General features: G+C 50.5%; 1 protein-coding gene across 4 annotated transcripts in view; it reads right to left on the bottom strand.

Annotated features, from left to right (window-relative positions):
• Positions 1-21813, bottom strand: part of ASTN1 (astrotactin 1) — a 65295-nt gene that overhangs the window by 28938 nt on the left and 14544 nt on the right. For 3 of the 4 annotated variants that reach the window (XM_058030715.1, XM_058030716.1, XM_058030713.1), the window contains exons 2-8: positions 14573-14760; positions 9213-9609; positions 7939-8085; positions 7387-7506; positions 6123-6272; positions 4782-4949; positions 4604-4688 (exon numbers count right to left, since the gene is read on the bottom strand). In XM_058030715.1, coding sequence (XP_057886698.1) covers positions 4604-4688; positions 4782-4949; positions 6123-6272; positions 7387-7506; positions 7939-8085; positions 9213-9609; positions 14573-14760 — 1255 coding nt within the window. The remainder of the gene's footprint in view (positions 1-4603; positions 4689-4781; positions 4950-6122; positions 6273-7386; positions 7507-7938; positions 8086-9212; positions 9610-14572; positions 14761-21813) is intronic. The other variant, XM_058030714.1, reaches the window with a different exon arrangement.

The following is a 21813-nucleotide window of genomic DNA, read 5'->3' as shown; positions in this document are numbered from 1 at the left end:
GAAGGGAAATGTGGTGGGGAAATTGGGATAAAAGGAGGCTGCATCCTTCAAAAATTTGAGAGACCCCAGGGGAATGTCCCATGGCCTCTCCCTTTATTCCAATAAAGCAAAAGGACTCCTCTGTCTCGTTTTTGGACACAAACCTCTGATGTTTGTGGATTGATTTTCCTAACCACCCTGATGGCAGCAGAGCAGAGAGCAGATGCCACCAATGACACCGATGACATTTCCAACCAGCGATGCCCAGGGCAGCTCCTCCCCAGCTCCCCTTTGCCTGCACCAGCCCTGCTCGGGTTTCAGCTGCCGATGCCCTCCCCTCCCACCCTGCCAGCCCCGGCAAGCAGCTCTTTATTAAAAATGCTAATTCCAGCACTTTCTCCCGGGCTGCCTGTAAATCTGCCAGGGGAACGGGGCGGGAGGAGGAGGCGGATGGGTGGCTTGGTGAAAAGGATCTGAAAGAACCGGGAGCTTTTTATCAGCCTGCCCTTCAGCTTGCAGAGCAGCACGCAGCAGGGGATGGAGAGAAAAATAAAAGATAGGAAAAGGGGTGTGGGGAGAAAAAGAGAGAGAAAAATAAAGACTTTAGGCAGGAAAAGTGCTGTACTTGTCAGCTCAGTGTGTCCCTCGCTCTTCTGTGGGATGGGGATGGGATAAGAGGAGCAGGGGCACTGCCAGGATGGAGATATGGGGAAGGGAAGGGAAGGGAAGGGAAGGGAAGGGAAGGGAAGGGAAGGGAAGGGAAGGGAAGGGAAGGGAAGGGAAGGGAAGGGAAGGGAAGGGAAGGGAAGGGAAGGGAAGGGAAGGGAAGGGAAGGGAAGGGAAGGGAAGGGAAGGGAAGGGAAGGGAAGGGAAGGGAAGGGAAGGGAAGGGAAGGGAAGGGAAGGGAAGGGAAGGGAAGGGAAGGGAAGGGAAGGGAAGGGAAGGGAAGGGAAGGGAAGGGAGCTGGGTGAGCAGGGCACAGGCTGATGCACTGATTCGGGCCCTGTGCTGTAAAAAACATCCGCAAGGCTGCGGATGGGGCACCAAGGGTGGGGTGGGACAATTTCCCAACAGTCACAGCAGGACGAGAGCACCCAGCCTGGCATGCTCACCATATCACCTTAAACTGCCTTCAAACCTCCCCAGGCCACGGATAAGCCCATTACAAGTTGAAAGAGGACATTGAAAAAGTCTCCTTCAATGCAGAGCACCTCAAATCTCAACGGGGGAGGCTGAAAAGTGCACGGTGGGGAGGGGAAAGCCATGTCTGAGATGGATCTAAGGGCTGGGATGAAAAAGTACAGATGCAGGCAGGTAACAGTTTATTAACTAAAGACGGAATGCGCTGATTTGATTTTTGGCCAAATCATACCACAAAAAGAACAGCAGAAATTTGGTGTGATGAGCAAAGATGAAGCGTGGCTGGTAGGATTGCTGGAAACTGCATCCTGCTCAGGGAACATTAGAGTAAGAGTCGAGAAGCAGCTAATTAACAATGCATATCAAAGCAGGGAGACAGACTGTGAGCACACAAACAGCACCAGACAGATTTGTTTAAAACAGGCGAGGAGCAGCACACCCACCAAAAAAAAAAAAAAAAAAAAAAAAAAAGAAAAGTAAAGAAAAAAAGAAAAAAAAGCAGATCAAATGTATCTGGTATCCATGATCAAAAAGATCTGAGTTTTTGAAAAACTGAAGATTTAGGGTCTGGACACATTGGGTAAAAGATGCAGTGTGGAGGCGTGGAGCTCAGTCTGGTACCCAAAATACACACAGCACAAAAAGCTTCTCACTGCCACCACCAATAAAGCACAAAGATGAGCTCGCCTTCATGAGCAAAATTAGATGCTACTGAGTGAACAGACAGCGAGGGAACTTGTTATCACTGTAAATAAAAACAAACCAACAGCAAAACCATCTAAACCAAAAGGCTGAAATGAGTTTTCAGATAAAAAGGCCACCCAGGGAAAACAGAGGAGGTCAGATGCAGAGCACATCACTCCCAGGTTTGCCAAGGGATTTGGCAAATCCTGCTTTGTTGACCAAGGGCCAGCGTGGTTTCTCTGGGGACTGACCCGTGGCAGCAGAACATCACTGCAATATTGGAGGGTTCAGAGCATGTTGGACAAACAGCAGTCAGAAGTGTTTCAGCCACAGCTGATCTCACCTTCAGAGAGGGGGGAGAGTGGAGAATATTTGCAGACATCTCTTTCAGGTGAGCCTGGAACTGGGAGTGAGCTGATGAGCTCAACAATAGACAGCACTGCAGTCAACCTCTACCCCAAAAAACACAAATACCACCTTACAGCTACAAGTTATCCAGGTAAACAGGCTCTGACAGGATGGTTCTCCTAAGCTGAAGAGATTTCATCACAGCCACGACCTTGTGGAGGCCAAAAGTTCATGCAAAAGGGACCTCTACCATCACAAGCCCTTCCAGGCAGAGCTGCACTGAGCAGCACCTGGACATCAGGAACAGAAAAATTCTCATTAAACACCAAGCTGCTCTCAGCATCACAATGCTTAGTGTGAACATGCTTTCAAGAGCCCCTAAAAATAGTGGAAGCTGCAGGTAGGGATGGTCAAGTGTGGTTTCAGCCGTTACCATTTTATGAAACAAAAATCTGACAGGTTCCATGAAGAAACACAGAATGAGCCCAGTTTCAAGAGGCTGGAGAGAGTTTTCTAAGGACAGTGACAGCTGCAGCACTGGAGCCTTCTCAAGAGCCCAGGGAAGGGCAGAAGGACTTTGACAGCCCCACCATGGTCTAGGGCTGTGCTGCACCCTGGGGAGAAAGGAGAACTGCCAGGATTCTCTGCCTCGAACAGAAAAATAGTCTGGAAATGCTGCACATAATTTGTCATAGCCAACTCTGGTATAGAAGAAGAAACACAAGACAGGATGCACCCTGGCCAGGAATGGATCCTGTTGCAGAGAAAAGGCAGAGGAAAGGCTCCTGTGGGAGCCTCAGGCTGGAGATAGGTCTAAAAAAGCAGCCCCAAATCCCCCAGAGGAGCAGGGCAGGTCCTGAGCACCTTTCAGTGGGCATGCCAACACCAAAGCTGGGCCAGGGGATGCCAACAGTTCCAGGGGGCTTTAGGAATGTATTGGTCCTTCTTGCCCTTGGCTTCTCTGCTGCTTGTTACCATCTATATTTTTTCCCAATTTACCTGAAAGCAGCATCTTTCTCTCCACTTTGCCTTCAGAAAGTGAAGCAGCTAAATCAGGAAAAAGCTGGAGAAGAGCAGTGTGCATGGAAGGAAAGTGTGAAGCTGCAGACCCACACTCAGGAGCACAGGAAAAGCAGAGGGTCAGGAAGCAAATGTTTCTCCACAGTGCTTATCTATTTTTATTACTAGCCTCCATTTAAAAAGTTATTTGTTAATTTGATTTTTGCAAGGTGTTGGGCTCAACACACCAAAACCATATGTGGCTGTGAGCTCTTTCCAGCCCACTGTGAGACACTCCTAAACACAACACCTCCCAAAACAGGCAAATCCCTGTCAGGGGAGTAACTCAATGTCTCCTATGAGATGGCACAGAGGAGCTGGGGCCATTCCTCTAGCACACTGGGGACACACAGCACAAGGAGCTGTGTTTCTGCCTGGATTCTCCTGCCCCAGCAGTGGCACCTCACAGAGGTTTGGGGACCATCACCACAGCCACAGCACATCCCAACAGGGGCCACCTGCACAACAAGCATGGCCCTGCCCAGGGCACCCAGAGCAACAGCTTGTCTGGCACAGCTGGTGCTAAATTGCCTCTAAAATGATAAAAAGCAGCGAGGGGGCTGGAGATGGAGCAGCAGTGCTCTCCCCAGGGCCCAGTTCAAAGGGACACAGCAGGGCTGTGCCAGCACTGACAGCTGCCAGCCCCCAGCGCAGAGACACGGCAGGGGGGACACCAAGCCCAGCCTTTGATGATTTTTCTCTTCCCACTGCGAACATTAATAACTTCAGAGAGGGCATCCTGCCACGTGCAGGGCCACCACCGATCCAGCTGCAGCTTAATGAGAAAAGGGGGGGAAAAGGGTTTGGTGGGAGCTCTGAATTTGGGGATGTCTTGGCTTTGTGCACATCATCTCCAGCCATTCCTGGGAGCTGCACATCACAGACCCACAAGTGCAGAGGGACAGATTGAGCATCCCCTTGAGGGTCACAGAGAGGTGGAAACTTTGGGAATCCACCACCAAATTGCTGCATCAGAAAAATTTCCTTTACCACCTCCAGGTGTGTAAAGCTTGGAGCAGGCGGTGACTCCTCTGTTCCCTCGGGCACAGTATCAAAGCATTTAATTTTCCCAGTTTTCAGTGGGGACCTCAGCCCCACAAAGTGCAGGATGCCCAAGATAGTGCACACAAGGGTGGGAGGAACAACCTCAATCTCCTCCAGGGGGTTATTACTCTGAAATGTGACAATGGCCTCTTGTACATCAATCCTGATTATTTCAAAGAACAGAAATCCTCTCTCCTGCAGAGCCCAGCTGTGGGCTGACCTTCTAATTCACCGAGGTGCCTCCAAGAATTTACCACAGTTCTGCCATGCAAGAAGTCCCCACAGCTGTGCTGAGGGGCTGTGGAAGCCCAGCAGCTCCTGTGAAGACACTGCAAGGCTGGGCACTCACCCCTGGTTCGTTCCCCACTCGTTCCTGATGCAGAGGTGCTTGTGCACAGGGTCCTTCATGTAACCTTCATAGCAGAGACACTCCCCTGTGGAGACACCAGGGACATGGCATGGGAAGGCTCTCCCTGTGCTCCCCTGCCTGCACACCAGCCGACAGAGCCACCCTCAGGAGCACTCACCAGTCTCGGGGTCACACTGGTGCTCACAGGGGTCCAGGAGGCGCCGGGCACACAGGTCCAGGGCCCAGGGCCCACTGGAGTTTTGCTGGGAGAAGAGGACAACCTGTGCTGGGTTCAGCCAGTCACTGGCATCCAGCTGGCTCCCCTCCAGCAGGATGAACCGGCTCCCTGCCACCGAGACAAGGGCAGTCAGTGACAGCCACCCGCTGCTGCACCCTCATCCCATGGGGGTGCCCTGCAGCCCACCCTTCCCGTGATGTTTGCCTCCACCCTGTGATGGATCCCTCCATCCCCTGCCCATTCACTCCATCCTGAGAAAGCACCCTCTGTTCCACAAGAGTTCCTTCTGTGCCACAAGGAATCCTCTGTCCTGTGCCCGTCCTCTCTGCCATACGACAGCCCCCTCCATTCCATACACACGACAGCTCCTTCCATGCTGTGCCTTTCCCCTCTGTCCCACAGCAGCCATCTCCATCCCACAGCTCTCCCTTTGGTCCCACACAGAGGTCTGTCCCACCATTTAATCCCATATCCACTCCCCTCCAACACACAATAATCTCCTTGGCCCTCTGCCCATCCCCTCCATCCTGCAGCAAGCCCTGTGTCCCACAGCAGCCATCTGCACCCTGTGTCTGTCTCTTCTGTCCTGTGCCTTGTCACCCTGATTTTTTGAGATTTTCTAAGCCTTCTGATGTTTACATTCTTGTAATGAACTTTCTCACACGCTTTGTGTAAATAACTTATTGTTTTACATTCTTTTATAGAGGAGGAGAAATTTGATGGACTGTTAGTCTGCCCAGTGTCATTCAAGAGGTGGCACTGTCACCCTCCAATCCACTGTCACTCTTGGAAGTCTATAAATGTTAGAGTCAAAAATTAAAAACTCTTTTTTCACCTTGGAAAAGCTGCGTGTCCATTTCGTGTTATTTCATGTCCTGTAGTGACAGTGCCTATCCCCTCCACCCTGTACCACTCCATCCCTTGCTCCCAACATGGTACCCTCCATCTCACACCATTCCCTCTGTCATGGACCCATCCCCTCCATCCCACTCTGTCTTCCACCCATCCCCATCTCCATCCCATGCCCATTCCCTCTGTCCCATGCCCATTCCCTCAATCCCATCCCCATTCCCTCTGTCCCACACTGGTGCCCTCCATCCCCACCTGTCCCTCCTGTCTCGCACCATCATTCCCCCTCTCCTCCATCAACCCTCACAGAGCGGGGCAGGAAGGAGTGGGTAAGAGAAGGGAGTGCAGGAGTGGGTAAGAAGGAGCAGAGGGTGCAGGAGTGGGTGAGAGCAGGGGGTACAGAGTGGGTAACAAGGAGCAGGGGGTGCTCACCGTCGGCGATGAGGTGCTCAGGGACATGCAGGGTGATCTTGACGACGAGGGGGCAGTTCATGTGGGAAGAGCACACCAGGCTGATGACACAGCTCGTCACACTGATGAGGGTCAGCGTGGTCTTGTTCACGGGGCTTCGGGGGGACCCCACTGCAGAGCACAGGAGCACGGTCAGACCCGACACCTGCAGCACCCAGGAAGGTCTCTGGGTGCAGCCAGGGGAGCCCAGGATGCAGAGACCCTGCCCAGCCCCCTGGAAACCCAGGCTCAATCGAATCAAATGGAATCATTTTGCACTTTGAAGAACATGAAGCAGCCTTTGCCATGGGACTATCTATCTCTCTCTCCTGCTGTGACCAAGATCTTCCTGATCCCACAGAGCCCTGGCTCTCCCACACCCTGCAGTGCAGCATGCTGAGAACTTTGCAGCATCAGAGCTTTAAAGCAGAGCAGAGATATCAGGAAAAAAAGAAGGTAAATGCAGTATCCTGGTTTTACCCCCTCCTTCTTGGCACTTCACTTGGGTTAATTTTGTCATGACAACAGGCTCGTTGATGCTCTTGAAAAAGCAATAGAGAGCCCTAACTGCTCAGAGCATGCAGGTCTTTGACTTTTAATCTTTCAGCTGAAGAAGCTGAGCGGAAAACAAACTGTCTGGAGACAAAGCCTGAATGTCTGTCTCTGTCTCTGAGCCTTCCAGCCTCCGCTGATGGCTCCCAGTCTTGCCACTCCCAGAAAAACAAGGCATCATCCAGCAAACGAGGCTCAGCGAGGGAAACAGGCACTAACTTCCCTCTTGGGAAGAGGAAACCTCCCAGAGGGACAGAGCAGGGCAGTGGGGCAAGACTCCAGCCTGGCTGTTCCTACCCCTGGTGCACGCACAGCTGGCATGTGCACGGTGCTGAGCAGCAGCATGGCACGGCACGGGCCAGCCTTTGAAGCGTGTTACTCATTAATATACACCAGTGCCCGGCAGGAGCCTCCAGCAAAACATCAGAAAACATTTCACCCTCTGCTGGGAAGCTCCACCGGAGAGCAGCAGCAGCCTGCTGCAAAGCAGGGACTGTGCCTGCCTGCAGCAGCTGGGATTGCACTGGGATTTCCATCTTTTTACCAATGCAAAGTCTCCAAACCCAGAGAAGCAACGGCAAATGAGGCAAGAGGGGTGGCTGGTGACCCACTCCTGCACTGCACCCACCCCTGCACCTTCACCTGTACCTGCACCCACCCCTGCACCCACCCCTGCACCTTCACCTGCACCCACCTCGGCTGCGCCGGCGGCTCCGCGAGGGGTCTGTGTAGAAGGTCAGCTGGGGATCGGTGTCTGCCTCTGTCCCTGAGTCCCCCTCGGGGTTGAGAAAGGCTGAGCCAGCTGCAGGGGACACTGAGTGTAGTCACGGAGGGGTTGGCACCGTGCCACCCCAAGCCTTGGCATCCTACAGCACCCTTCAGGGAAAGCCCTGCACTACAGAGCAGAAGCTCCATCTGCCAGGTGCAGCAGGGACAGCATCTGCTCCCCTTCCCACACACACAGCCAGACCCCCACACCAGGATACCTCACACCTTTTCCCCGTGGCTGTGCCAGAATCCTGCAGTATTTACTGGGGCAAACACCACCTGCATCTTCACAACCATCCCAACATCACTCGCGTCCTTGCAGGCACCACATTTCCCATTTCTCCCCCCCAAACCCCCTTTCCCATGCTGTCTCCACGCTCTGGTCCTATTTCCCCATCCCAGAGGAGGGTGGGTGGCTGGAATGTGGGTGGGTGGGTGGGAGCCCAAGGCTGCCCACCCTCCCCAGGGACTGCCCTACCTCGCGCCTTGTTGTTGATGCGCTTGCGCTGGCTGCTGGAGGTGTGGGACAGCAGCGTGGCCTGCTGGTGGTTGGAGTCCACGGGGCTGGTGGCAATGATGTTGTCCTTGTACTTGTTCATCAGGGACAGCTTGGCGTTGTCACTCCCTGAGCAGGAGGATTGAAGGTGAAATATTTAGACTTTTAAAAGGGAGGGAGGTGAGAGAAAGGTTTCCTTGGATACATCTCCAGATCATCCTGAGGTGATCAAGGTGCTGAACTCAATGAGCTGAGCTCATTGGCACACTGGTGAGCAGCTCAAATCCTGAAGAGGATCGGCACCTCCACCAAACTAGCCAAAAGCTGAGATTTAACACTCAGCCTCTCAGGGCGCTTCCTCATATGCAGGAGAGCTTCAGGCACCATACCATGATCTTCCCAAACTGTTTGGGAAGGCTCTAGTTAGATGGCTCAGTGATATAACCAAAGAACAGGTTTGTTATAAGGCTCTAGTTGGATGGCTCAGTTAGTGGTATGACCAAGGAACAGGTTTGATACGAGCCTCAAAGAATCCCTGCTGGTGATCAGAAGGCAGTATTAACTCTGAATCACACTGATGGCAAGTAAAAATTTGCTACCAAAAACCTCACCTGAAGAAGACAACAGAAATCTGGGGACACAGAAGGAAAGTTTGGGGGTCACAATGGGAGGGGGCCATGTCACCATGATATTTTCTGAAAAATACCTGGTTGCTGGCTCCTACTCCTTCCCTCCCCTTCTCCCCCAGGAAAAAGGGTGAGCAAACCACATGGTCAGGCAGTTCTGTTAGAGCTGTTGCTGCATTCAGAGGCTAAAATAAAGCTCTGGATTGAAATCCTCCATCAGAACCAACTCCTTTCCCTCACCATCACCTTAGAACTTCTCCACCAGAGGTAAACCTAAGGAGCAGCCCCTGTTATGGGGGAAAGCTCCATCCCACAGCCACCAGAGCTCCTGCAGGCCTGGACTTGTCCCCACGGGCCCAGCTGCAGCACCCAGCCAGCCAAAAGTGTCTGTGGGGTGAAACACCACACACCCAGCCAGCCCAAAGTGTCTCTGGGGTGAAACACCACACACCCAGCCAGCCCAAAGTGTCTCTGGGGTGAAACACCACAGTTTCAGCTATTTGGCTCAGCAGCATGGGCCAGGCAAGCCAAGGCACGTCCCATCTGGCCATATTGGCAATTATTGCAAAACACACGTATGGAACCAGGGAGAAGACAAGGCAGAAAGGATCCATGTCAGCCCAAGCCCACCTGGCGTGAGGTCCATGCTGGCCTTCTCGTTGCAGCCCTGCAGCGAGTCCAGCGTGCGGGTGACCTGGCTGGCGAAGTCCTCGCCGCCGTTCATGCACTCGCGCTGCAGGTGGTGCCGCAGGTCGGTGATGTCGTACTCGTAGCCGTCCAGGATGGGCGTCTCGCGGATGCTGAGCGTGCCGCTGGAGTTGTGGCCCTGCACGCGCTGGGCGTTGCGCAGGCTCTCGCGCCCGTGGCCCCCGATCAGCACCGAGGGGATGTAGTGGATCTCGTTGGCGGCCTCGGCGCTGGCGCTCTTCTGGGGCTGCGGCACGCGGCGCCGCTTGCACCAGCGCCGGCGGGTGTACAGGATCATCACCAGGCACAGGATGGACAGCAGCAGGGCGATCATGCCTCCCTGCGGGGAGCACACACCGAGCAGGGTCAGACAGGTGTTCTCGGGAGTTCTGCCGGTAATTGCAGCCCCCAGACATGTGAAAAGTCTCTGTTTTGGGCCCCCCGGAGTTCTTCAGTTTTCTGTCTCAGAGTTGTTTATTATATCTTACCTATAAAATTTTCCTCCTGCCCAGCAGAGGTCTGCTCAGCAGGGCAGCCAGCGGCACTCTTACTGCACTGTCTTTTTATACTACAAACTAGGTATAACATATTTACAATTACTTTCTAATACCTATCACCTATGTTAGACGGGGCACTTCTATTCTAAACCAATCCCACCACTTACAGATTGGTTTAGAGTAGAAGTTCACTGTCTAACATAGGTGATAGGTACTGGAAAGTAATTGCAAACATTGTACATGTAGTTTTTAGTATAAAGACATAACACCGCCCTGGGGGCAGGCAGAGTGCCTCAGACTGTCCTGCTGGATGGACCTCAGCAAGGCAGGAGAAAGAATTTTATAGATAAGACACAATAAACAACCTTGAGACCAAGAAATGAAGAGCCCCGACTCCTTCTTCAAGCACCAGGCTGGGAAAAGAGACTTTCTAACTTCTCTCGGGGTCACTGTGACAAGCTAGAAAGATCCTGACAGAACCGGAGAAATTTGATGGACTGTTGGTTTGTCCAATGTCACTGGAGAGGTGGCACCTTCACCCTCCAATCCACTGTCACTTTTGGAAAACTATAAATGTTAGAGTCAGAAAATAAACTTCCCTTTTCTTCACCTTGAGAGGAGCAGTGTGCGCTCATGTTGTTTGGTGTCCTATAGTGACAGCCAGGGGCTGGCATCCACCATCCCCTGGGACACAAACACCCCAGGGATGCTCCAGGGTGGAAAGGAGAGCCCATCACCAAGAGTCTGCTGGCACCAGGAGCACCCAGTGCTGGCCTGGAGCCTGCCCTGGGCTGGACCAGTGTTGAAGTTGCCAGCGAGGCATGAAAAAGCAGCATTTAAAGCAAAGCATGTTTTGTTTCACTCTCCTGCCTCTGAAAACAGATATCAGCTTTATTCCAGGCAAATCCTCCTACGGGCAACTTTTTCTGACCCATTTCCAGCCAGTTTCAGTGCTGTCACTCTCAATCTTGGGAGATGCTCCCAGGGTATCCGGCAGAAATCGTAGCACAGATTAAAAGAGATCAAGGCTTGAGACAGGCGGATGACTGAAGTGTTGTTTGGGGAACGTGTTTGGGGAAAGAGGCTGAAAAAGCTCCTGTCCCACAGGAATGGACCCCAAAACTGCACCTGGCCCTGCCACCCTGCCACTGTCCCCAAGATCACCCTCCTGCAAGACGTCACAGATGGAGGGCGGTGAGATGAAAGCCCCAGACTGGCCCTTCATGCACAGTCTGCCAAGAATAATCACAATAATAACAAGAAAAACCATGTGGAGCCAGTTAAGAGCTCAGAGTCCATCCACAGCTCCGGTCTCCCTCCTCTTTTCAATGCAACAGGTGATCTTGAGAAAATAAAATAATAGTAATAATCCGCTCCATTAGGATAAAACATTAGGGGAATTATTGAATGAGAGGCAGGAGAGGCAGCTGGAAAAGGAAGTTTAATGGCCATTACAGTTTAACCCACTTTCATTTCCAGGATAATGGAGCTGTGATGCATCCTCTGAGCCTCCTTCCCAACTTTCTTTAATAACAAAAACAAAAAACCCCTCCAAACAATAATAATAAAAAAAAAAAAAAAAAAAAAAAAAAAGAAAAGAAAGAAAGAGGAAACAAGCTTAGTGATTCATGAGACCAGCAGTCCTGCAGAAGTCAGGGGGCTGGCTGGCATCTCTCTGGCCAGGGAGCCTACAGCCAGGAAGTCAGAAAATCTTGCTGGGGCTGAAAACTGGCCCTGAATCATAGAAACCACAGAATCCTACAATGCTTTTGATTGGAAGGGACCTTAAATTCACCTCATTCCAATGCCCTTGCCAAAAGCAGGGACAAGCCCTGTCCAACCTGGCCTTGGACACTTCCAGGGATGGGGCAGCCACAGCTTCTCCAGGCCTGCGCCAGGGCCTCAGCACTCACAGGGAAGATTTTATTCCCAATATCTAATCTCTGTATCAATCTGATTCCATCTCTACATGCATTTGTATAAAGTGCCTGGCAGAGTCATGCAGGAATTTTAGTGGCGAAGTGGGAGCCTAATTCTGCACCATGCTCCAATCCCTGTGAGTTCCTGTGATCCATAAATTAGTGAGGATTATCCCCATCCCCACCAGGGATGGCCCTCTCTGTCATGGCTCTCCATCACCCTAGAGAAAGTCCACCTGCAGGTGGATGACAAGCAGGTAGGAGGAATTCCAGGGCATTCCTGGCTTTCCTTCACCCTCTGTATGCACATTAAATCCCCCAAACACCAGCAAGCTCTGCCATACACCTGTGCTGGTGGACAGCAGAGACCAGCTGGAGCTCAAATCTGGTGGATGCTCATTTTTTTCAGGCAGTGGCCGTGGGTTCACAAAAGAGACTTGTTATTTCATTGAAAATGAGTTTCTTCTGCCCCACTGGTCTGAGCTCAAATTATCCCTGAGAAAAGCAGCCTGTGGACTCTTGAGATTTCAAGAGGCTCTGAGTGGAGGATGAAAGCCAGAACTGAAGTCTCCCCTACCTCCTGCCTATTGGAGAGGGTCAGACCACCACCTTATATCCCCTTTTCCCCTGCACAGGAGCACTGAAATCCCATTGTTCCTTATTCCCCCCAGCCCAGCACACATGTGAGTGCAGGGAGAGGAGCCCTGCCAGGGATGGGTGTGGGAGTGCTCCTCACCCAGCCCACGAGCAGACCTTGGTCACGATGGATGCAATCCCTCACTCACACCTGTCACCGACATCCTTTATGAAAAATCCTTTCCTTAGGATTTTTCCTCCTGAGAAGCTGAGAGGCCTCAGGAACAAAATGTAAACATTGATTATCTGCTGCTGTGGAATGCAACAGGTGCATCTGGGATTGGTCTCATGTGCTTGTTTCTAATTAATGGCCAATCACAGCCAGCTGGCTTGGACTCTGAGACACAAACCTTTGTTATCATTCTTTCTTTTTCTATTCTTAGCTAGCCTTCTGATGAAATTCTTTCTTCTATTCCTTTAGTATAGTTTTAATATAATATCTATCATAAAATAATAAATCAGCCTTCTGAAACATGGGGTCAGATCCTCATCTCTTCCCTCATCCTCAGACCCCTGTGAACACAGTCACTCACACCTCCTCCCTTGGCAACCACACAGCAAAGAAAGGAAATCAGCCTTGAGAACTCCACGTGATGCTGGCTCCTGGCACAAAAGCCAGCCTCTGTTTGTCAGGAGGCAGGGATACTGTCGGAGCAGAGCTGAGAGTGATGGGGAAAAAAGGGCAGGGGAGGACTCAATCTGCATTTGCACATTTTGGCATGACAGCCGTGAGCTGCAGAGATCCTTTTCATCAGCTCCATAACAAACCTTCAGCCAGGCACTTCTGCCTTGATCTTGGCTTACAGCAGTGCCCGAGGAGATCAAGACCACAGCAGGGCCAGCCTCTCCAGAGGTGATGCACCCTCTTAGAGCAGCTGGGAGCAGACAGTAAAATTGAGATAATGGTGCAAGATGTTTTGGGGAGTGGCTTTGCAAACAATTTTTTTTCCCCCTCAGACTAATCAAGCACAAATGATGGAGGAGAAACCTGGCCTGGGGCTGCAATCTGGAAGAGCAATTGAAGCTCTTATTAGGGCAGACACCACTGAACAGCCTGCTTGCAGCCTCGGCAACACATTGGCTAATTATCTTCCAGTGGCACAAAAATTGTAGGATTCTACAAGTTTTTTCCAACACAACAGAAAAAAACCCAATCAATCAACAAACACACCACAGATCTTCCCCCAGTCTACAGATTTCTCCTTTCTCTGCTTTTCTCTGTGTGGCTGGGTGTGTATTGCTGTGTGACCCTGACACATGAAGCCATGGCCAGGGGGCTGCCAGGCTGATGAAAGTGGTGGTGACAGTGCCTGGTGGCCCTGTGACACAGGCTGTGCAGCAGGGCAGAGGGCAGCAGGCACCCTGCACGGGGGAAAGGGTCCCTGACCAGTCAGTGGGAATTAACCCTGGGTTAACTGGCTGAGACCTTCAAAGCACAGAACCCCCAGGGATAAAGGCACCCCACAAATGTGTTTTCAAAGTGATGCAAACTAAGGGAGAGCTTTGAAGCAGCCTGTGAAGGCACTCAGCATTCACCACTCACAGAGGTGCCCAGGGCAGGTGGACACATCCTATGACAGCTGGAGCCAGATGGGGAAAAAAATTCCTTTTCAAAAGCCACTGTATTTTCTACAGGCTTCTGGACAGCTAAACAGGGGCTGCCTTCCCATTACATACTGTGCAAACCCAGGGCACTGGGAATATTTCTGTGTCTGCTCTGGGCTGCCCTGACCCCCAGGGGAGCACTGACTTTGACCCTCACTCATGGAGAAAGTTTCCTAAACTTCAAGATAGACTGGAATCCACAAAAGTGTGAAATAGATTATAGAAAGTAGTGTAGGTGTATCACTTGGTGAGAAATTTAGGTTTTGAGATTTTTAGTATGTTGTGGATGGAAGCAAGATGGAGGGCACAGGGTGTGGTCCTGGGTTTCTTCTTCTTCCTTATTCTTCATGGGTTTGGGTGGCATTTTGTAATTGGGCAGAAAAGTCTGCATTGGGGACTCTGTGGGACCAGTTACTAGGTTAAAAGGAAAATAATCTAGGTGTCAGTTCTTAATTGGATAGTTTAGTCTTGAAAGACCTTGTAACAAGAGATTGTTGGCTATTTTGTGCCTTGCTGCTGAACTCACAGTAGTGAGGCTGTTTTGCTGATAAGAAATAATAAACACTTGAGTCTGAACATGAGTTACTGTCTCAAGTGCCTTCAATCCAGACCCAGGGAAACCCACAGCCAGTACCCCCCGACCTACCATGACAGAGATGTGGAGGATCCTGAGCTCCTCCTCAGCCGACTCGGTCTGGGGCTCCTCGGTGGGGTCGAAGCCGGGCAGGCTGGGGGCCCCGTCCTGGTGGTGGATGTGGAAGAGCAGGGTGCCGTTCTCCAGCCACTGCTGCCGCCAGCGCACCAGCGGGATGTCGTCCGTGTTGCCCGAGATCTCTGCAAGAGCAAAGCTGGTCAGGGGGGAGGTCTGGAGCACAGGGCTCGTGGGAGATGCTCACCCCTTCCCAAAAACATGGCTGGAGGGACCAAAGGATGCACAGCCTCTAGTCATCGGTGTTGGAATTCTGAACATCCCATCCTGAACCCTGCCAGGGGCTCGGACACCCTGGCACAGAGCACAAGACACCTGTGACTTTGATTATGACCCATGGAAAAAATTACCAACCTTATATGAGGATTTGCAAGCCAAAAAAGTCTAAGTAGAATAACAGTTAGTTTGTCACAGGGTGAAAAATAGGTCTTTTGGGGTTTTTAGAATGGGGGTTCAGGAGGCAAGGTGGAGGAATCCAGGCATGTCCTGCCTTTCTCCTTCTTGGCCTCCATCTTCTGCTGTGATGTTGGCACTTACAGATTGGTTTGGAGTAGAAGCTCACTGTCTAACATAGGTGATAGGTATTGGGAAGTTATGGTCAATAATGTACATGCAGTTTTTAGTATAAAAAGATAACACCACCCTGAGGGCAGCCAGAGTGCCTCTGTCTGACCTGCTGAGCGGACCTTGGCAGGCCAGGAGAAAGAATTTTATAGATAAGATACAATAAACAACCTTGAGACTGAGAACTGAAGAGCTCTGACTCCTTCTTCTACCACCAGGCTGGGAAAAGAGACTTTCTAACGCACCTCAGGGTCATTGTGACCAGCAGAAGTCCTAAGAATCTCCTGCCAGCACCATGGATGTCCCTACATAAATCACAACCTGAAGGGCTAAAGGGGAGTAAAGCCATATTTCTGGGTATAATCCAGATGTGGGCCTCTCCAAAACTCCAGCTGTGGTGCAGGGAGACAGCACTTAGTGACAGCAGTAACCCAGCAGTGTCCTTCCAGCTCTAGTCTGGGCAGGTTTCACCCACACAGCTTCAGACATTGGGAACATGGCATACAGGACAAATTCTCAGCAGCATCATGGGGTCACTGGGAGCACATCTCAAATTGTTGCAGACAAAATATTTACCACCCTTTGTGAGCAGTGAAATATGAATCTGGCCGTGATTTCAGAGGTTTTCAGTTTTCAACCATTTTCTACAGCTCTCCCCCCAGGACTCAGCCCAGAGACCTCCAGAGGTGCCTGCAGCTTCTGCCCAAGCAACCCAATTTTCCCTAAGCACCTTTAATTCCAGAGTTTGGGGCAGTGAGACACATGGACAAAGCTGGGCTGTCATGGAAGTAGAGGGCACCCAGGCAGGGACACCACACATGCTCCAGGACACGAAACACCAAATCAAACCTAATTCACCTGGCTGGCTCCAAAATTTCAGGACATCTACAGCTGGGTCTCAGCCAAAGGCAGGGTAACACCAGCACCTCTCCCTAGGAGAGATGGGCACTGTTTTAATCACTGTGTTCCCCTCGGACCAGATCACCTTGATCACCATCTCACACCACCTCCATCTCAGCCATCAGCTCAAGCCTGACATTTGCCAGTTAGCTATTTTTGGTGAAAACAGCAGATTTTGTTAGGATGACCAAAAAAAAAAACATGATCAGCATCCCACTGAGGCACATCTTTCCCTCCTGTATCTGCCCCATTGCTGGCAAGCCCTCTCACTTTGCAAATTATCATCTTTATTTTGCTTGTTTCACGCTGCCTTCAAATGAAAACTGGAATTCAATTACAGCGCCGAAAAACAACGTTTTAAATTTGCTGCTAATTAATTTCATTAGGCCGCCTTAAGTGAGCTGGCTGCCAGGGGAGGTGGGGAGGAGGGGGCAAAAATCTGCATGGGGACCCAGGTTCAACCTCCCAGACTGAATTGATTAATCCAAAGAAGCATCAGCCACAGAGAGGGAACTGGCAGCATGTTTGTGCTCAGCACGGGCTGTGTTTCTGGAGGTGATCACAGCACTTGGAGTGTCCCCAGCACAGGGATGCCGAGCTCTCCACCAGGCTGGGCGGGAAGCAAAACCCAGAGTTAAGTCAGCAAGAAGCCAGAAGCACTTTTGGAATTCCCCCTAACTGCTGAGCTGTGTGCTCAGGGACACAGATCCCCTTTGAAAAGCCGGTCCTGGGAGCCGGGGGGATTTGGAGCAGCACATCCCCTCCTCTCCCACACGGTCTTTATTCATGGACTGAGAGGGGAAATCAAGCTTGCCTGCTTTCCCAGCTCCCCACGGCTTCTCAACTTCGTGTGAACCAGCTCAAAAGGAGGAAAACACTCTCCCTGCACCTGCCTGCTAACGTGAAATTATGGGTAATTAAGGCGAGAACTTTCCCGCACAGCAGGAACTCAACATACTGACATTTGGAAAAAATGTAAATACCAGCATTGCTCCATTGTAAAGAGGGAAAATAATAGATACTAAGTATGTGACATTGTGACATTTAGAAAGCTAGAGTAAGAGATGTTTTCCCCCTGATCTGACATATCACTGTAAAAGCAGCACCCTTCAGCTCATTAATATTTGAGAAGAAATCCTTGATGGAAGTTATTTAAATGATTAATAGATTATAGTAAATTTAAGCCTTAAAATAAGTTGTCATAATTTCAAATTTATTTAAACAGGCTTATTTTTTTAAAAGAAAAATATATTTCAATAAAAAATGGGTTCTTGTTTTAGAAGAGCGCAATCCAGCCACAGAGCCTGAGCAGGTTTTCCTCTTCCACCAGACATCAGGATGTGACCCTGCAGCTGCACTGCACACAGGTCAGAAGGGTTAGAGGGAAAGGAAAATAGCCCAGAAATCAATTGCCATCACCCCAAACTGGCAGCTATGAGCTCTCCATCAGGACAAGGCTGCTCCAGCACCTCTGCTTCTGCCCAGAGGCACTGCCTGGATGGGAGAGCTTCAGCCTGGGACCTTCTCCTCCTTTCCTCAAGTGTCTAAGCAACACTGCCTCTATCCTACTCCATTTCTCCTTGAAAGTTTTGCACTTTTAAATGCTTTCCTGCATCTCTGAAGCTCCTTTGGAGTTTGGTTTAAGCAAGACCAAGACAAGATCAAGACCAAGTTCCCTCCCTAACACAGCATCTCTTTACTCTCTCTTCTCCCAGTCCAACAGATTTCACTTTTCCCTTTGTCCTGCTCTCCAAGCAGACATCTCACCACCTGGTGGGATGCTACAGTGACCCATGTGGCCAACTGGGATGATTTATCTGGGTGTTGTGGGGTGTCAGCTCTGCTACAGAGCTGTGAGCTGCCAACCCTGCTGAGCAGTTTGTACAGGATGTCCCAGAGGAGGCAGAAAAGTGGGCAGGAAGGCAAAATTTTTTAAAAAATATGGTGGGGGGAGAAGATAATTTCAAGTTCAAAGTTTGAAAGATACTGATGAAAAGCCTGGTCCCTGCATGGCTTTCATTAAGGCCTTGGATAGGAAGCCATTAGCACTGGTATTAACTTCTTGCACCTCTGTTAAAAAATAGCCTGTCTGAGTCAGAGGTTAATAACAGTAGGAGGCCACTAATTAGGCTGTGCCACATTCACCTGGTATCAAACGTGGCCCAGGTCCTTCATATCTGCAGGAGCAGCCACCTCCAAAGGCCCCAGCTGCTGCTTTTAACATCAGGGCCCTGGCTGCTCCCCTCCCAGACCATCTGCAGTGGGGACAGAGAGGTTCTGCAGGAGCAATTGGAGGGGAGGACAAAAAAACAGACTGAAGGTGCTGGAGATGTGTGGAATTATGCCTGCTTTGTTCTTCATTACCCCAAACAGCCTCATTTCCCTTGGGACAGCTGATCCACACGAAGCAAACCCAGTCCTTCTGGAGGCAGCATCTCTGCACGTGCTGATTTTGGGAGGCAGCCCCTCTGCCACAGCCCAGCTCTGCACCTGAGCTGCTGCAACATCAGAACCATGAGCCTGGTGCTGGCCTGGACCTCCTCCCAAGTCCTCATCACCCCAATGAGAGCTGCCATGGTGGCACACAAGGAGAGAAACTCGCCTTTAAAACTCACATCAGCATTTTGAGGGGAAAAACCGCCCAGCAAAACAATTTTCCTCTCCATTTGGAAGCGTTTTGCACTAATAGATGCCTCCAATAAGTCAAATGAACTCTGCCATAATGCTGGTCTCCACAGAGCCATTTCAGGGAGCCGAGCACAGATTTTGACTTGGACTTGTATTTCCTCGTTAACATTTAAACCTGCCTTATTTTCCAGCCAGATCCTGACTGTGGTTTAATTTAAGCTCCCCATTAGCTCAGGCTTTTGCTCCACACCTAAACCACACACATCCTTTAAAGGGCTTGAACTCAGCTAAATCAACCCTTGCACTCCTCCCAGGGTCCCCAGTGCCTGAGGTGACTCAGGGGATCTTCCCACCATGAGTCACTTGCTCTCTCTGCTGGGACCTCAGGCCTTGATTTCTACCAATTCACATGTCAAAACGCTTATCTTGATACTTAACTCATTTATACTTCCAGGGTTTCAGTGACAGGTAATTCATGGGATGATATCAATGTTTTTATGGACCTGCTTTAAAAATTCACATCCATCACTGACTACCCATATTTCATTTGCATTTTTTCCTGTCTCCAGTCTCAGGTAGCAAAACCAGCTTGTTCTGCAGGTCATTCTGCCTTTTCAAGGCAATCCAGCTTTTCCATAGCAGCAAACACAAACCTCAGTGTATATATTAGGAACCTGCTTCATAGGAGAGGGCCCCTGGGGGAAAAATCTCCAAAAGACTCAGAGATATGGGAGAACATAAAGGTTTGAGGAAGAGGCAGTGCTGATCTCTCAGGCTAGGTCAGAGAGATCACCCCACCAGGATGCCTGAGCCTGAGGCTGGTACACGTGAAGCCATGAGGTGCCTGCCCCAGCCTGGCTGACAGCTAGCCAGGCTTCTCCTTGGAATGCAGGGTGCCTTTGCTTTTGGGAAGGTCACCAGGGAGCTACATTTCAAAGCTGTAGCCACGCTTTAGCCTTCAACTGGGATTTCTGTCCCAAATACGCCAGAGCCTGAACCCCTCCCTTTCCTCAACAACAAACCCTCTATCACTTTGGGGGTGACACTGAGCTGTTTTTGAGCAGAGGACACTGATCCATCACTGGTGAGGCTGAGCTGACCAGGTTTGCTCTGCAGCTGCTGACTTTACAAGCTGACAGCCCCCCCTGCCCTGCTCCTCCCTATGAGGCCAAGGACACACCTGGGCACCTTCCCCTCCAAGGTCATTGTTCCATCACATTTCTCAATTCTGACCTAAAGCTGGGGGGAAAACAAGCAGATTGGGACAATCTCTGCTGTTTGATTTTCACTCCTCTCTTGTTACTTTGCTCCCATCTGCCATAGCTGTGAACTGCAGAGGAAATGTGGGAAGGGAGGCAGATCCACCTCCTGGTCCAACACTGGGGTGACACGGTCGTGCTCAGAAGAACCCAAGTGCCACCCACGACAGGGAGCAAAAGGAAAATAGAGAGAATGTGTGAAGACACTTCCAAGATGCCATGCTGCTATAAAAACCCCAGAAAGAAGCACATCTGTAGTTGATACCTCACCCTGCAATACTGTCATGTCACCTCTTCCAGAGGGAAAACCAGGTCTCTGTGGAAAGGCTCCAAATGATGGAGAGGCTCCCAGTCAGCCGTGGAAAATTACCACCCTGGCTAAACTGTCTCCCAGCAAATCAGTGAGAAGGAGAGCACAAAGCCCTGAGCTCAGATTGGTGCTCACCTACGAACTGCAGAACTGCACCAAGGAGTGGAGAACCACCAAGTGATTATCACTCCGAAAGGGTGAGCAACTCGAGAAGAAAAACCTGCCAGAGGAAACCTCTGAGGAAACCTCAATTTCTTATAAAAGCTGTTGTGCATCAAGAAAATAAAGACCAGTAAATTCTGCTTGTGGCCTGGACACTCTGTTAGAGGAACCTGTAAGTGCATCAGTAAATACAGGTCACCCAACACTGCAAGCCAGTAGATAATGGTGATCCAATTTGACAGACTCGTTTCAAAAAGTTCTCGTCAAAATCCACCCTCAAAGTTTCCCAAAGCACCAAAGTGGTGCTGGGATGAGAAGGAAAGTCATCCTGAAGCCCACCAGGTGGGGGAGGAGTAAGGGTTTAGCTCTCAGGATGAAAGGAGGTTATGGAGAAGCCCCACGGAGATCTCTGTCAGGGCCTTGGTTGCTCAGAAACACTCTGGAAGGGGAGGAGGATGGCAAAGTTGGTCACCAAGGCTAAATTTAGTCTTCTCAAAGCTGAAGCTGAGAAGTGCAGGAGGAAAGCGGGCAAGGAAGTGGGCAGGTGAAACTCAACCTTGGTGAGAGCGAGCTGATCTGGAATCCTGCAAGTGATATTCAGGTCAACCATCTCGAGAAGGAGGAGGCAAAGCTTGAGAGGTTTGGAGGAGGGGTACCAGGAAGATGAGATGCTGCAAATGGCTTTGTGAAGAGCAGAAACCAACTGTGTGAGGAATCCTCAGTAAAGGAGCCAAACAACAGGGTGAGGACATGATAAAAGCCTGCAAAACCATCAGGCCCATGGAGCAGCGGGAATGGTTATTCACTATTTCTCACTTTGCAAGGATTTACACGTGTAAAAACCAACAAAAGGTTCCTTTTCATACACCATAAAGTATGAAAGCACTACAAAAGGTGCTGAATTCAAGGGAGACAGAGCCACCAGCAGCTATTATTGAGCCAGAGAGCCCAGAGGCACAACCTAAGTCAAGAAATCCCTGGGCAGCAGGGAAAGGACCAAATATAGATATCCTGCAGTTTTAACTAATTTTTTTTCAATTTCACTTTATAAATTATCAATTGATAAATTATCAGTTGATAAATTATCAATTTCAATTTCCAATTATCAGCGCTGGCTGCAGATTCCAAGGGACAAAAGCGCACTACACTGCCCAGTCCCCTGGGGTTCCAGGGTGACTGCAAATCCAGGTTTGTGCTACCCAGGCCAGCATTCAAGGATGCATCCCACATCCATGAGTCCCTCTGGGAATGGTTGAGACCCTCTGCTCCCCCAGGGGAGGAGGGGGTACCCCAGGGCAGCTCCCTCCTAGTGACAGAGGTGATCCTTTTAACACCCAGCCAGAAAATCTCCCTTC

This window comes from Melospiza georgiana, chromosome 9 (genome assembly GCF_028018845.1).
Source record: "Melospiza georgiana isolate bMelGeo1 chromosome 9, bMelGeo1.pri, whole genome shotgun sequence".
In the NCBI taxonomy this organism is placed as follows: domain Eukaryota; kingdom Metazoa; phylum Chordata; class Aves; order Passeriformes; family Passerellidae; genus Melospiza; species Melospiza georgiana.
This window is presented reverse-complemented; position numbering and strand designations above follow the sequence as displayed.